At 44.4% G+C, this 17,321-nt stretch overlaps 1 protein-coding gene across 2 annotated transcripts in view; it reads right to left on the reverse strand.

Annotated features, from left to right (window-relative positions):
- The window catches only part of nrp1a (neuropilin 1a), a 63,178-nt gene that overhangs the window by 14,700 nt on the left and 31,157 nt on the right, over positions 1-17,321 (reverse strand). For both annotated transcript variants that reach the window (XM_038723978.1, XM_038723982.1), the window contains exons 6-9: positions 15,914-16,069; positions 13,151-13,317; positions 3,979-4,134; positions 1,806-1,950 (exon numbers count right to left, since the gene is read on the reverse strand). In XM_038723978.1, the coding sequence (XP_038579906.1) occupies positions 1,806-1,950; positions 3,979-4,134; positions 13,151-13,317; positions 15,914-16,069 (624 nt within the window). The remainder of the gene's footprint in view (positions 1-1,805; positions 1,951-3,978; positions 4,135-13,150; positions 13,318-15,913; positions 16,070-17,321) is intronic.

Raw genomic sequence — 17,321 nt, forward strand, 5'->3', positions numbered from 1 at the left:
AGAAAGGTATATGTGTGTGATTGAAAGTGTATGTGTGTGTCTGATCTGAGTTTAGACACTTGGGTGAACTTCTTGGGTCATCTGGAGCCCTTAATCGATTTCAGCTGCGATCACAGAAGCCTCAGAGATGCCTTGCACTTAATGACACACCCAGAGGAACAAACACGCGTGTGCACTTTTGGACTGTAAGCGTGTAGATGGTGATACATGGCTCTGCGGGCCACATTTAGGGTTTGGGTGGAGCATAAGTGGTTCATCAGAGATATTTATACACCATGGCATATTTACAAACAACAGGGCGGTGGATCTTTTTATTAATGAGTAGCTGTTTATATCAACAGAGGCACGCGACCATAATGATTTAGGGAATAACATCTTGCAGCAGTCTGGGGCACAACTCTAATCTGAGGCCTGAATTATGGCCTTGGCATCTGAAGTGGAAGTTATATATATATATATAGCTCTGCACCACTAGTTTAGTAGTCACATGTTGGTGCACGCTTTAGGATGCTACTATGTGGAGCACTTTTCAGGAGAAGTGGAGCATGAAAAATCTCTCCGCATTTCTTTCAACAAAAGTTTTTCAGTTTTTCAAGTTCTGGTATCCATAGCTCAAGCTAGAACGGAGTGAGACACCAAGTTTATGCGGCCCTCAAGAGCCACACAGTTTCTCTGTCTCTGACTGCACAACTAGCATGCAGTGGATCTGGCAATGTCTTCAGCACCCAGGGGTGCTGACGTCCTTACGGAGGCCCTGTGGTGACTTCAGTCCTGTGATGTGTTTACGCTCTGTGCAGCGGTCTGGTCGTGTGCCCGAAACACACGCCCCAGCTGTAACCCTGCTGTACCCGCAGTGCCTCGTCTCTGCTATTACGTGAACAGCCACACATATGTAATGCATAACTGCATACACACACACACACACAGAGCACTCGCGCAGTTTGCATATGAGCACATTTGGTTGGTTACAACTAATCCTGACCCTAACTGTAATCCAAAGCTTTATCCTGAACTAACAACGCTGACAAAATATTACTGTGACAAAGAATGAGTTTTTCATTCATGTCCTTGTCCTCTTTATCCAAGTACAGAACAACAAAACACACAGGCAAGAACTAATTAACATTCAATACACATGCTCATAAACCCATAGAGATGCAGACAGATGTGCTAAAACCATATGAAAGTGAGCCACACACACACCGCTCATTAAAAGACATCGACAAGAAGGCAAAAATGAGAAGAGCTTTGCCAAAATCAGAGCTCTGTAAGCAAAAGACAGACTGTGGCTAAAGAGGAAACTGAGACTGGATCAGCAGGTGGGATGGGACCATATAGATACCACCCAGTTCCAGATCTCTCTGCCTGCCAGCTGTTGGCACCATTTATATTTAATGAGGTACATCTAAACATGGGGTAACATAAATACGTAATCCTCTTTTGTGTGCCACTTCTCTATTATGCATCGGGTTGCTTTAACCGTAGAGCAGGACTCTCACAGAAATAGAGCTTCATCTCACACCGGACAGAAGTAAGGTGCAACTGGGTTCAGGACTGGAAATACCAAGTATGTTGCAACAAGAAGAGAGCTAAACCAACACCGGGGCATGAGCAGAAATCATAAATAGAGTCAGTGTCATCATCTGATTCTTGCATTTGAAATTGTGTAGTGTTTAATTAGGCTGTAACCAGGGTAATATAGAGTTGTGTGTATTCAGTGGGACGGTGTGGGCAAAGATTGAGCTCAAATGTGCGTGTATGTATATATATGCATGTCGATCAGCATGGATCTTAGCACTACCAACCTGATATCTTACATCCATACACCTCGAAGCGCAATGCGATGCCTGTTTCCCAGGCAACGGGACGGATCCGGACGAAGCGTGTCAGCGTGGGTTTGGGCAGCATTGTCTTGGCAACGTCTTTTGGGTTGGTGTTGCCTTCAAAAACCTGTGATAGAGGCAGAAGAAAAGTAAATTATTGACTGAACATGGTGAGTCTTCTGTGCAAGGTGAAAACTTCTCTGAGACCTTGGCCACATTGAATTAAATAACACAGGGTGATGGTGTCACTTTGAGCAAGAAACTGACGCAGCGTGGGAAATCTTTTGTATTATTGTAATAAAAATAAAATTACATTTTAATGGACAATCTTTACACTGTGGTGCTATGCCGTGTAACTTTTATACATGAGACAAATGTCACATACATGTAAGACTGATTAAACTGATTTCCCTGTCACCCCTGAATCTGCCCCAGCACTTCCTATTGCACCACGTGTAGCAGCACAAAAAGGCAATGGCAAGTGAAACTTGAGACAGTATGTATAACACTGACAAGACCAGATTTGCTCAAGATGCCCTTTTTCGGTCGTCGTGTTCCAGATTTGGTGGAGGTTTTACTGCAGTGTCTTGTTTAAAGGTCAGCGATGTCACTGTTCTCCCCTGGGGTCAGTTGACAGTTTACTAGCACCATACGATGAGGCTGGCCACCCAGCAAAACAACTCCCCACAGTCAATCACGGTTCATTCTGTGTAATTGAATCACACCGGTGACCAAACGACCTCCTGACCTTCCTGACAGAGCAGCTATAGGGCAGAGAAGAATCCAACTGAGAGGAGAACGATGGACAGTTAGCTAAAAAGTCAGATAGAAAGATAGCAGTTCAGGGCTCACCCATTAGTCCATACATCCTGCCCAGCCCTCTGCAACACAGTCCCTGAGCAATACCTGTCAACCCCGTCACTAAGGGACACTGCAACAAAGTCATCCACTCTCTTAAATGTCACGCCGAGTCTCCTCTCCACTTGCTAACTGTAAAGTGGCTTTTTCCAGAGCTGCGCTGAGATGCCAAACTGCAGGCTCAGCATGTAGCAAATGGTGCCCACAAAAGCACTTTAGAGTCCTGTGAAACACAGACTGGGCTAAGCACGGCACCTTTAAGCCCCCACTTTACAGAAGGGACTGTGTACTTTGGGAAGACCATAAAATAATCAGGCCCGGGGGCATGTACATAGCAGCACAAACACGCTCGTTTGGACCCTCTGTTGCTGTTGAGAACTTTGTTCCACTTGAGGCCTTGCACTCTTTCACTCAAAAATGCCTTGTGGTATTTACATGTGACATAACATGAGAACTGTCTGACACACACATGCCTCTCTGACCCTCCAGACGCCCATAGTGGAGGGTGTCTTGGCCTCCAGATGGATAAAACATGGTCTGTTTGACAGGCCAATCAATGGTTTCAGCCTGTCACGGTCCGGTTAAGCATGCCATCCCTCCCTTCCTTTATCTTCTTTTCCCTCTCTCCTGGACCCACCTCTACCAGCTGCTCAAACATGACAGCCTTTCCCATTTCCTTCTGTCCCTATCTCTTTTAACTCTTGTTTGTAAAGTCTTTTGTCATCCGTGTTTCTTTTACGACAAGTTGACGGGTGCCTGACATAAACCAGAGGCTACATTCCTTACATAATCCTTCCTATGGTTACTGCACTGCTGTATTAGTGCCGCTGTCTGTGCTGGAAATACCATCCACTTAAACAGACAGTGGGTTTATTACCATACAGAGAAAAGTGTATAATTGCACATTGGGAGACTCAGCACATATAGCTGGGAATCCCCCTTTTGTTGAGCTCAAAAGCAACTTGGAAAACAGACCACAATTCAAGTCAGCTGGCTACATTACCGGGACGGGATATTCCAAGTCCAGCACATGTGCAGGGGTGGCTTTTATGACACATTCATTGGTCAGGCAGATGCAAAAATAAACAATTTCCACAGTCTAGTTTGCTCTGATAGTCTTATCTAGAGTTAGAGGCTGCAAAAGTTTCTACAAGTGTTATCAGAGCTGCACTTATCCATATAATTCCACTTTTTTTCACCGTAAAGTAAGTTAGCCTCATAACTTTTTCATGTCATTAGATCACTGCTGGCTTATGAAGCTCTTATCACAAATAAGTTGAACCATAAGGTATTCTACCTTTTGTTTGGAGCCTTCCTTCAAAGTGATCCAGTCCTCTCCATTAGAGCTAACGTCCACTTTGTAAGACTTGACAAAGTAAACCTTTCGGGTCTCCTGGGAAATGGCGCCCTGGGTGCCAATGGCTGAGACAAATCGCAAGAACCCAAGGTCCACCTGTGGAGGGTAGAAGAGGGAGAAGACACCTGAGAAAAAGCCGCTTAAAATTATCAATCGTGAGAACATTCTACAGGAGCTGTAAGATTTTTGTCCCTTTCAGTAGTGATTAGAATACTGATTAATTGGAGCTGATACAGCTGAAATATAGTGCCCTATGTCTGTTCAAATGCATGAATCATTTTTGTAGTAAAGGCTTTCAATGCACTGTTATGCACAATGTCTGTATTAACAATGCACTGACAAGCTGGTGAGCTAAAAATATAACCCCACTATTAGAATCACCTCTGGCCGTAGTCTCATCAGCAGCTACCTGGAATTTAATAAACAGCAATGAAATGATTTTCACATTAATGAAAGAGACACAGGATGACAACTTAATTTCCTGAGATGGGAGACAAGAGCTTATTGGATAAAAGTGAATGTTGAATAGAGCGGGGTCTGCAATCACATTATCAAAACTGGCCAGGAGGAAAGAGAGATACAGATTGAATATCAAATACTGTGCCTTTAAAATATGCAGGGCTTTATAAAGTAATCACGAACTGCGGTACATTACTGGAAAGCCATTATATTTTCACATGGAGACAGCCACAGGCAGTGGGGTCAGAAAGACCTGTGAGTGAGCGTCTGGTTGTATATCTGTTCTGTAGTCGCATGTATGCATTTTTGTGTGTGTTTACTGCTGGGCAGAGAAAGTCACTGGTTTGCATCAGACCTGTTAAAGGAGAACTGTGTCTGTCTGCCAACCATGCCTGTTCACAACCAGAACAGCCTTCTTACTAGCTTTCCACTTTCCACTTTCTTAATGCTGCTGTCTGTTGCCTAACTTCACTGGGATCATGAGGGCCTGACTAGGAACTGAATGTGAGGACAGCTATTGCTATTTCTGAGACACACAGGGAATTTTTCAGCCACCAGTGATAACAAATCAGCTCCCTTTGACCTCTGTGGAGGCTACTTAACCCCGCGGTACCATCCCTTCATCCATAACAGAGGAAAAGAGTGGGTGTGGTGTGATACTGAAAGGCTTTAAAAGGAATGCTAACTCAGTCAGTGTATGAAGCAGCATGCTTAATTTTAACAAGCGATAACACTGCCTCTGACAGGCTGAGCTGACAGTAATGAGAAGTAATGGTGTTGCGTGCAGACACCACTAAAACACGGGACTGATGCAGGAAGCTGGGGCGTTATTGGAGCAGGTTTCCAGATCATGATGAGAGACGAGGCCTTTGATGTTGACGTGAAACGGGTTTGAGCTCTGATGGATGGCGACCAGAGGCTTGAGTAGATTACCGAATCGACGGAGAGGAGATCATCCGTATGTGCATGTGCATGGGTGTGTAAGAAAAGAGCGACAACAGTGAAATCCTTTATGCGAGAGTGAGAAGACAGACATAGAAGCACACACATTTAAGAAAATCAAAGCCAGGTTGATCTGCCTCCAGAAATCTCCGTAGAACTCCAGCATGTTAAAAGCAGCCAGTCAGAGCCAGCAAGCATTGTCTGCCAACCTTATATACTGTGCCACACTTAATGTCTCGGAGCAGAGAGCAGGAAAGGAACATCTGCATGCCACAGAACGCTGGTCATTCCTGCTCCTCACATTCACTACCAAAAGCAAAAAGACATAAACAGATGGGAGCAATAAATGAGGTTCCACCATTCTCTCACTCTCTCTTGGCTACTCAAAGGATTTGGATGGATGGAGACTAACAAAAAAGACAGTCAAATACGGAGACAGAATACTTTTGTTCCTGTCTACAGGCTCAAGGGGCTTATACAGTAAGTCCCAGATTTCTTTTGGGTCCACAAATAGAGACCAATTTAAATCCCTTCAGCTTCAGACGGTTCCCATTTAATAACGCAGGAGCTGAATTCCTCTCTGTTGGGTAAACGGCCGTGCGCCAGCGCTGGATGAGGAAAGCACAGCGGATGGCAGCGAGGCCTGCGCCGACATATATTAGCCCAGGCAGGTCTTTAACATCTGTGTTCAAATGGCCAGCCTGTCTCATTTCCAATCTGGACCAATGGCAAAGCGGCTTACTGAAAAGGCTTACATAAAAAAAGGTCTAATAGGAAGACTTGGCCATGGGATATTTTTTTCTGAAAGGATCTCATTAGGTGTAATGGAGAAGAAGAGCCTGTAGGAATGAAATGAGTGGCGGGGCTAATTGGGAACACTCATGGGTGCTCAAACAATCTCAGAGCCTGAGCGAGCTGATATAGGGGTGATTTGAAGTGTTTTGGACTTTAATCAATATTCTGGGACATGCAAATCTTTTTTGAAAATGTATGTTTAATTTAAAAGTAGTAATTTTTTAAGGGGTGTGGTGAATTGCCCACTTTGAAAGAGCTGAAAACCGTAACATACTTTCAATAGTTTTAGGGTCACACAAAGCATAGAGATGCTGGGGCAAACAAATGATTGTAATTTCTGAAGGTTTTGGCACAAAAGCTCAAATGTAATAATACTGAATATGTGCGGCATCAGGGCAAGAAGTGACGAGCAGGAGAAATGATGAAAGAGTAGGAGGAAAGAGGTAGAGAATAGTGAAGAGGAGGAGGCCTCTGACAGTGATGGCTTGGAAGATGTGAAGGACAGAAGCATGGGGTCTCTGGTGAGGAAGTGCACAGACTAGAGCAATTTCACAGACACGGGCTGATAACAGGGCCTGGGTAATGAGCAAAGCATGATTTATTAATGGATGCTTGTTGGAAGCAGAGGAATGAGGTAGAGGCTGCGTTAACAGACTGGGGTTACACGGGTCAGGAAGAGAAGATGGGCAGCCAGGACGCTTGGATGTAAAGCACAGTCCATCCCACACCACAGAGACCACAGTGAAAACAAACAGGCCCAGATAATGATTACTAGTGGGACTCCTTTTAGCCCAGAGCCACAGACGGCACTAGCTGACCTATATACATAAACCAATAACCAACATTTAGAAATCGCAGACAGTGCACAGTGGATGTTGGGGGAATATATCACTCTTAGATGATAATGAACTATTTGTCATCGAGCCCTGAAAGGCTGAATCATGCTTAATGGGTGATGTAATCATTGAGCGGAAAGGTGTGAATTATGACTCCTAATCTAGCCTCCATAGGGATGTGCTGCATTTTGTGACTTTGCTGATCTAACAGAATGAAGCTTGTGTCTTTTCCAAGTTTACATTATTGTTATTTCTCTTGTGAGGGTATGTGTTTGGACTGAAGCCCACCTATAGACAAATGACACTATACATTCTGGGCATGCTGGTGCACAGTAACTCATATCTGGAGGGACACACACACACTCTGAGCCATAAACACGCCAGGCTGGGTAAGAAATCACAGAGGTGTCTCTGAATCTTTCCATAAAGCAACTGATATGTGGGCAGGACTTCAACGTGTCCTTGTCTCCCAGGAGTGTTTCCTGCCCCAGCATTGTCCGAAATATGTTTGACTCGCAAGTATGTGTGTTGTGGGTGTTTTCTGCCTTCCTGTTGTGAGGCAAACTGATGACTCAACGTCTCTTGCCTCACAGCAGCCACATGGCTCCAGTTGTTTCACTGACTAATGAAACCAGAAAGGCAGAAAAAGAATTAGTCGTGCTCAGGCTTGTAACATCAGCCAGTTAAAGCCTGCATATATGCAATTAGACTAACATCCTGAAATCCACATTATGCATTTGAATGAGGCATATATATGTGTGTAAGTACAGAAATAAATTACGGGGAAGGACAGACAAACAGTGTATTTATGTGTGTTTGTACAAGTTTGAAGAGATCATTTTCCAATTATCCCTCAACAGCAGTGGCAGCTGTGGGCGGGATCATTACGTCTAACCGATACGGAGTGTTTTGTCTCTGTGCTGTATGACTCAGATGTACAGCGAGGCCACATGATATGTATTTGAGCCTAGTCATTGTTGTGTGGGTGCAGTGAAGAGACATGCAGTTTTTAAGGCCGGGGAGGGGGGATGTTCAAGAAAGGCTCAAACACTTTATCTCTCGCTGCTCGATTGGCTTATAATTGAGTTGCCAAGAAGTTGTATGCAGCAATCCGTACTCTGGGAGAAGTTTACTGAATTCTCTGTTTTAAATCCATTTCTCTGGGGTGGGGGGCTGCTGACTGAAAAACCGAGGCCTCTGGGGAATGACTTTATTCGTTTTTCCTCACCAAAAACAACAAGAGAAATGCCGAGGGTGAGAAAGGAGGGAGCGCTCCTCTGTGTTCCAAAGTCAAAGAGCAGCTGGTAGACATAGACAGAGGCCCCCGTCCAGAAAACAACCTCTGGAAATGCTTTGTGGATCTCAAAGGATGGTATAGTAAGAAGAAAGATAGCCTGGAATAATTCCGGGCCATCAAGTAGATGCAGAGCCTCTAGTCATCTGTTTTTTGCATACAAAATCTGATTATGATGTTCTGTGTATGGTAATGAGAGAAAGCCGACATATTTGTGAACTGACATACACAGAGCTACTTTATTATGCAGCGAAAAAGAGAGTTTCTAGTCCCATATGTGGTAGTTCTAAACCAGCTTTCAGCAATGTGTTCACTAATTTTACCTACAGTACTTTGGTAGCGGAAGCTTTTTGGAATAGCTCCATTACCTGAAAGTGTAATTAATTCTCCTTTCATGAAAATTGTATTACTCAAATGCTGCAGGACCTATAAGCTCCACTCGCGACCTTCCATTTATCACAATATTCACCTGACAGAATTACAGTTTATTTTTAGCCTCCGACACCTCTATGGTGGCTTTAAATTATGCAGGTCTTCCCATGCGTTGATCATCTGTTTTCCTGACAAAGAGGGATGTATAGGTCGGACGACAGCTATAATAAAATAAAAGGTTGCCTGCATTGTTGTGTGTGGAGTGTGCTCGGGCTCAGATATGTACTGTTGCAAGATTAAAGGTTTCAGTTCCAGCTGTCAGAGGAAGCAGATTTTAAGGTTTCCTTCCTTCTGAATCATCTTTAAGACTCTAACTCCAGGGTTAGAGTTCCCATGCTTGCATCACACACGACTAATGGTCTGAGTAATGATTATGAAACTAAGAAATGGTGATCAGGAAGGAAACGAGGGCGACCTGAGGGTATGTCATGTCTGGAAACTGCTTGATGATTCTATCCCAGGATATACAGCTCCGAATGACTGTTTAGTGATGACGACTGAATACAGAGCTCTGAGGTATTTTCCTTGTCTATAGTGCAGACTCTGAAAATGACACTGATTATATCTGGAGCTGAGTTTTTGTCTCAGGGTTCTTATACAGCACTGTTTCATTTCATTACATCATGCCATCCCTCATGTTTCGATTTCTAGCCCTACTTTTGGGCTACTCCACTCGAGTATGGGTCTCTATCCCTTCATTGATTTTCCAATTGAGAGCGAAGCCAGGGAGCACAGAGGTACAGACAGCGTCCATTGTTTCCATTTGTACGACACGATGATCTCACCGGCAGATGCATGCCAGCCTACACTCCTCCTCTGCTCTCGCTAGACTTCATCAACTGAGAAGCTGCTGTTAATTATCAGTCCATATTCAAATTACTCATCACTCGGCACGGTGGTAAGCCATGGAACGTGGACAGAAGTGAAGAGAGAGACAATGGCAATGATGGGGGCATTTCTGCAACTCATTGACCTGGGGTAATTGAAAGCACATTCGGATGCGAAGAAAGTATATGGCAGATTGAGCTGGTTTAGCGTCTGACGTTAGCCTCGGCAGTTGGGGCTGCGGAAAAGATAAACGCTACGGTGGCCAGGACTGTGCTTTCATCGAGGAAGTGTGCAATTAGTGGTCATTTGGTTGGTGAGGCGGTGGAACTCAACCTGTTATCTTTGCTAACTGGCCCAAGTTTCACAGTGCAGTTTGCCTTGCCGGACCGCATGAGGAAATAAAATGTTTTAAACCCCTGTGTTTTAAACGTCCATGTAAACCCATGACAAGTTTGTCTGTAAATGGTTGACACTGCCTTGAAATTAGTATCACATGCAGGAGATAAAGGAGCATACTGTGTAAACAAACACTGATATGCTTCTCATGTTTATTACTTTCATCTATCAGACAAGTGAGATTAAAGAATTTCCCATATGACAAGAGTAAAGAGACTAATGATTAAACAATTTATGTTATCAGAGACATATAAAGGCTGATAAATACATAAATACAGATGAAGTAATCAGGGATAATGCATCCTGGCAAGAAGATTGAAGATAATGGCAGGAGTCATTGCAGCTAAATTATGGAGACCAATATCAACTCGAGCCCATAAGGGTAAAAAAAAAAAACTAACCTAGTGTATGGGATAACATGTACTGTATATTGCCATTATGAGATGCTCAATAAAGAGGCTTTCAGGTATTGACAGTTGGGTTCTGTCCAAGACAGTGTAAATAATTAATGTTGTGCGTATGTGCGATCAATGGCAGCTGGCTGACAGAGATCCAGTCTTGCTTTTATTGCATCATTCAGATGATATGGTGACTCTCTGTGACCATCAGATCCTTTCTTCGACATATCTGACAACGCCATTGTGACAGGAACTTAGCAATTTCCCCTGTCCCGGTCACCGAGGAACCGTTCGTTTTCAGGCAATGATGCACCAATCTGAAAACAAGATGAAGGTATTTCCTCGCCAGTGTTATGTGTCATTCAGGTTTTCCTTGTGGAACAAGTCTGAGTTCATAAAACAGGGATCAGGTTATAAGCTGGGTAGTCTGCAGGTGTACCCTCATTTATTTTTTGCTGCAACCTGCTGCAGAGACCCCTGCTGTTCATCCACTTAAGCTTCAAATACAGCCATAGCTCAAACAGAAAGATAATATGCAGAAATCTCCTTCTACCTTGATGTAGCTTTGTAGACTTGAATGAGGGGAAGAATGAAGCAAGTAAAGAGGGATATATATTTGAAAGGACCGGGGAAAATTAAATAAAGCCCTGTTTTGAAGGATTATTGCCCCTTTCTTTACTCCCTCCTCAAGCCACAAACCCCCTCAAAGGACATCTGTCCATCTCTGCGTACACCAAAAGGCTGATTAATGGCCTGGCTAACCCAGCACTCAATGCTGAACCACACCACACCAATCTAATTACCAGAGAGGAGCACACAGACTCTAGCATTTTGCCCTCTTCTTCCCCATGTGCATCAAAATGAGGCAGCATTAAAATGGACGACAAATCTGGATTATGTTGGGCAAAAAGAAGAAACGCCGAGCGAATGGAAAATGCCCAGGAATCAAAAGGCTGCCTGTCATGAATAATAAAACTGTCTGCCTCAAACTGCAGTCAGGGAATGATAATGAAATAAATAATGAATTGATTACTATGCTTCTGACGGCACACTGAGATGATTTGAGCGTGCCGTGAGGGGGCCTGAGTTTGTTGCAGCACCATGGACAGGCTTAATGAAAGAGGAACGAAGAATTCTACTCTTTTAATGCCACTTGTGATAATTGGGCATCTGCTCAGAGTGCTCAGCACAAGTGCATCGCACTCCTTAGAAAACATAAATTATGTGGCAACCACAGACTTGGCTCTTTTGCTGCATTTGAAATTAGAAATTAGAGGAGCTCCATTCAGGGTTTTGATCTGATTAGTATTGGGAAATCAGGACACCCATTAGAGCACATCTCTTTAAAATACAGATTTTACTGCCAAATCAAATCCTCAATATGATCAATACTACAGCAGCGATAGTCTTGAGTGGCAACAAATCATTGTGATCACTTGTAATTTCCGCTGACAAAAAGGCAAACCGATGTAGAGTAGCCTTCAAGTCTATGCTGTTACCCTTATGGACCTTTCTTTCAGAGAGACAAATGCTTTAATGCAACAGACTGTCCAACTGCTGAAGGAAGTTGTAAGGGAGGCCATGTTTCTTCCTGATCCACTCACATGCATGCTGGGTTCCTCTGCAGGACAATATTGGCCCCACTCACCGGCAAAGCCAAGAACGCACACATGGATGCACACGCATGGGAGAATGCATGTAAATCCGCACACATAAATGCTTAAACACTGATTAAATTAGTCTGAAGGAGCAACAGCGGCCCCCAGGACACTATTTTCATTGTAATAATATAGGAAAAGCTTGCTTGTGGCCCTTCCCAAGCAAATATTTGGCTTTGGGTCAGCTCCATTATTCATCCCCTGAGGAATTATGCTGGGGCCAAACTTTTCAGCAATGAAGCAAAGACTGTAGAAAAACAGTGGAAAAAGAAAAACAGTCCGAGCATTTACAAGGCCTGGAGGCTTTTAGTTAATAAATCAAACATGCTCCAAATGCATCTAGGTAGGGCCACTGCTGTTGTGTCACTGGGGGGGTTTGTGCTGTAAGTGGACTTGGGATATGTGACTTATCCCCATCTGGGGATGGAAGAACTAAATCCTTAATCTTTCCGCATAAAGTTCCCCTGGTGGGTGATGATCGCTTTGTGCAGATAAGTCGACAGACAGAAAAATATGACAAAGCCTGTTTGTGTGTGTGGGAGTGTGTGTGAGGCTGGGCAGGATGCCTGGACTAAATCCCAGCATCCCTGGAGGTGGCCACTGTTATCAGGGAAAGGGAATGTTATTAGGTAGGACGGGAAGACAGAGGGAGAAGACATAGACAAATAGGTAGACAGTGACAAAGAGAGTGGACACGGGCAATTTTTGTGAGGCGTGGACTCAACCACTCAGAGGTCCATCAGGACAGCTGACATTCATCATCGAAATTGTTGGGTCTCGTCAAAGTGTTATGGAGAAACTGTACCTCCACAGACTGAAGGACAAACACACAGGACTCATACTGTGTTCAAGCAGGCAGTAGTCACTTCTAATATGGCATACACCCTCAGACTGTGACTCACCTCCAAAAACATACTGCAGGCAGTTGGTGACTTATTCTGTACTGCCATGGTTTACTTTTCAGATATTCTCTACCTTTCCTCAGTAACTGAAATTACCTTTATAACAATTATCTGTGATATCTGAATCTAACAACCCTCTTATAAATCAATAATTTCCCATTTAATGTGGTACCTGTATCCATTCTTTGTTTGAATCCTCTGCTGGTGTCCATGCGTTTTCATAGTAGTTGAGTCTGGATCGCTCTGGGGACCAGCTGGGGTTGTACTGAGATGAGGCCATGACTTGGTCTGATGTAATCTCTCCCGATTCCATTCCCAAAGGGTCGCTACAGTCAAAGTCTGAGGGGGGGAGGAGGTGGAAGAAAAGAATGAAAAGGAAGAGAAAAAGATGTTTAGTTGAATTCTGAGCACTGAAAGCATCAGAATGTACCCAGCATGTGCTTTCAGTGTCCCCCAGAATCAGAGCTAGTCTCTGGGGATGAGGACACCACATAACAGGCACTCAGCGCTGCAGGCCGGAAAAGAACAGGACATCAGCGACGCCTCAGTAAATCCTTTTTAGTTTTTAATGGAAGCAGGATGGAAGTGTTCCGCATTAAGACGTCAAAGTGTCTTCATAAAACATTCAGTGTGGGCTAAGTTTACGCCAGTATTAGGTGTTAAAGTGACTTTCACTCCAGTTATTTCTTCCACTCACTGGATGTGTTTCACTGACCTCCCTATGGGAAGTTTATCTTTTTTGCACACCGTAACTATTTTCTCCAACCTGGTCTCTTGGGGTATTTTAGGTGCATTTAGTATGTGTATTTTGGGGCCATATATCACACTCAATGGCACACCTACCCATGCTAGGAGGTGGCTTCCCTTGTTTGTGTTGACATGGGGCAGCCGTTTTAAGGCATCCTGGCCTCCATGGCTAAAGACTCAGCTGGGTCAGTTAAGGGTCGGCCCCTCCAACCCTTGGAGGTCAGACATGCTGACACCGCTGAGGACGGGGCTGCGGCAACGGTTGGAACTAACAATGTGACCTTTTGATCTGGGCAGAAGCCATATAATTTGTCACCGCAACAACACAAAGGTATGTGAAGGCACACTTTCACACATTCACATGGACCATTACTCTTAGTGTTTATTTACTTTCTTTTTTGTCCACTGATGAAACTGGTCAAAAAGCAGTGTTTCAGACTATACACCGTTCAGTCACGAGCCCTGTTCTCTAAACGCAATGCTACCTGACCATAAACAAAATTCCTTTGCCCAAAAATGCAGTCATGTGCCTGCGTGTACATGGTCACACATACACACACACTCAGAGGGCACAGGATGAGGAGCAGTGTGGAACTGCTATGTGGCTGCTGCTTATGAGCTAACACAGATGGTCTCACCATCTGTCACACTGCTAACACACCTCAGTCACTGGGTCAGCGTGTGTGTTTGTGCTTTACAGTGTCAATGCGCGGTTGCATATGTATGCGCTCATGTGCACGAGATGCAGAGTCTCAGTGTGAGGCTGAGAAAACTGTCTCGCACCTTTCCACTCTCCTCGTCTCCTCGCTCTCATGGAGAGGACTGCCCGTTCTTGTCAAACTTTTATACTCAGACCCACATCATCTAGATTACTGGATCATGATCAAAAAAATCACAAAGAGGCATTTTGGTGGGTGCTAAGGGCAGTATCTGATCATATGGGCTACCAACCAAAGCGGGGTTGATAGCTGAAAAGACAGTGAGGGTGGATGAGGAGAGTGATTGGAGAGAATTAGACTAAGAAAAATGGGGTAAGAACCAAAGACAAGGCATCCTTTCATCACTTTATCACCTCTCATCAGTAGCTTTCAGCTAGAGTCTACCCTTCCCCTTGTCATGCAGCAGCGAGAGAATCCACCGTGTATTATGCATAAGGGGATTATGAATGATTCAAGTGTGGAGGAGTGCAGACAAAGTTTGGAGATTCTTTTTCTAGCCTCTTCTCTTTTTCATTTTTTATCTCGGTCGGTGATGTAAGACCAAGCAACTCATGTAAATGAAGGTATTTACTGATCACGGGTCAGATATTTCACCATGCCTCTCTATGGTGAATGTTAAAAGTTGATTTGAGTAATCTGATATTAGATGTGTGATTAAAGTGACTCAAGTAACTCGGAGGAAACTACAGGGAAATGACATCAGCAGTCATCACTGTGCTCATTACTGTGAGGCGGGGTAGTTTCGGCTGTTGTGTGTGTGTGTGCTCAGCGTCTGTCTTCCCTTTGGGCAAGACAAAATCCTTTTGGAAATGATTAGTAGATTTGTTGAATGTCATCCATCTCTATTGCTATTCAAAGGCTGACTCTGTGTGTTTGGGGTGGTCTAGCCTCTGGATAGATTTATGACTCCTACCAGCACTCGTCTTTCTTAATGAAATGTTTAGTCGGAGCATTTTGCAAAATGGGGTCGGGGGTCGAGCGCTGTGACGACGATGCTGCGTTTAAAAGCCCCAGGGGTGTGTGAGTGTGTGTTTAGGACGGTTACTGGTGGAGAAGTTGCCTTTTGGAGCCTGTCTGGAGCCGGCAGTGTGTAAAGGTCTTGTAAACCATGGGAGGCAGAGTTGTACCCTGTAACACATTCCCTGAATGGAGAAGCAGGAGGTGTTTATTTAATTAACTCTTATACTCTGTTAAACGTGTGGGAATACATCATAATAGGACCATGTGTGGCTTCAATTGCAGACAACATCTGCTTCTAACTTTAAGTAATATTCCTCTGGGGGTACTTCATTGCCCTCTAATTCTTACTCCGTTTCAATTCAATTCATTCCACTCATCAAATCTCTCTTGTGATTTCATTTTGATTTCTACCCCAATAAACAGATTTTCTTGCTGTTATGTAATTTGGCTACCTCTGCTTCTGCCTTCCTGACATCCCCGATTTTTTGTGTTTTTTTAAGTGAGCTCACCCTCTGGAACGGTCCTTTCAATGACGGTGAAGTTGGCAGAAAAGCCTTCCTTAGCGATGGCGCTGTCAGTGTTGATTGTCAGTGCCAGGATGCCGGTGTAGGAGATTATCCTCCCCGGGGTGTTCTGCCCACAGTACCTCCCGATGTATGGACCGACTGGAGGCAAGAAGCAAAGGGAAACAAAAGCACAAACATTGTTATTCAGGTTAGACTTGGGTTAACTCAATATTTGTAAGTTTGCTATAGCCATGTCACACATGGGTTAAACCCCCCATGGAGGTGTAAAAACTAGTGTGTCAGTGAGGTATGGCACCGGCTGCATTTTTTTTTTACCCATCCCCATTAAAACACTTGAGAAACGCTTGACTGTTGGACACAAAAAGACCAAAGCGGAAGAGGGTCCTAGTGTGGGCAGGTCACGGTCTCTGTCTATTTGCTGGCTGTAAATTCCTCAGACCTCCCGTCTTCCCAGTTTTTAGGCTTGAGGTGGACACAGCCATGGCCTAGTGAGTTTTGTGAAGGAGGCCAAACAAAAAAAGACTGTGTAGAGACAATAGGGGAGCAATAGAAAGAGAGTAATAAAAGCACAAGAGGGACATGTTCCACTGAGCAGACTGAGCTGGAGGGACGGAATATGGAAGGTGGAAGGAGGAAGAACTATAGGGGGATAAAGAGAGACAGGGAAACATGGGGAAAGAGTGATGGGGTAACGAGGGAAGAAGCTGGAGAGCAAGAAAGCACACTGACCTTGCCCTGTTTGTCTGATGTGTGCTATGATCCATGCACATTTGTGAGTGTGTGTTCCTGTTGGTTTGTATAGATGTGTGGCTTATCTGTGATTAGTAATGCTGTGTTCAGTGATGAGTGACAGCCCTGCCTCCATGTGGCCTTCTGTCATCCAAAACATGCCACCGGCCCAGCTTCAACATGAAAGGCAAAGGCCAGACCGCGGGGACTTACAGGGCAGGGGTGTGATGGCTCAGATTAATCTTCATAACCCAGGTGCCTGGTGTTTGTGCGTGAGAATCTATGTGTGCTTTTAAATCCTCTAAGGCCTGGGGTGGACAAAAAAAAATCCATCTCCCGGATTATCTGCATGACTCCCCAGCACTATGAAATTTTAAAGAACCTTGCTATGAAGTCTGAATACTCCATTCCTCAGGGAAGAGGGACAGGAGAGTGGAGGTTCTTCCTCCACAGCACCTGTCTAACAATGTGTGCTTTGAGAGGTGTGATTCCCCTGGGGCTTCATGGAGGCCTGCATTTGCCTGGACATCTCCCACCTCTGCATACCCCGATGGCTAGCATGCCTCCAGCCTTCTGTGCTAATGCAGTATCGATCCAGATTGCACCACAGGAACCGCCTGGCAAAAGCAGATACTCTATTTTCCTCCCATGGCTTATTTTT

This window comes from Micropterus salmoides, unplaced genomic scaffold (genome assembly GCF_014851395.1).
Source record: "Micropterus salmoides isolate LMB-PRFRI ecotype aquatic unplaced genomic scaffold, ASM1485139v1 Ms_hic_scaffold_1, whole genome shotgun sequence".
Taxonomy (NCBI): domain Eukaryota; kingdom Metazoa; phylum Chordata; class Actinopteri; order Centrarchiformes; family Centrarchidae; genus Micropterus; species Micropterus salmoides.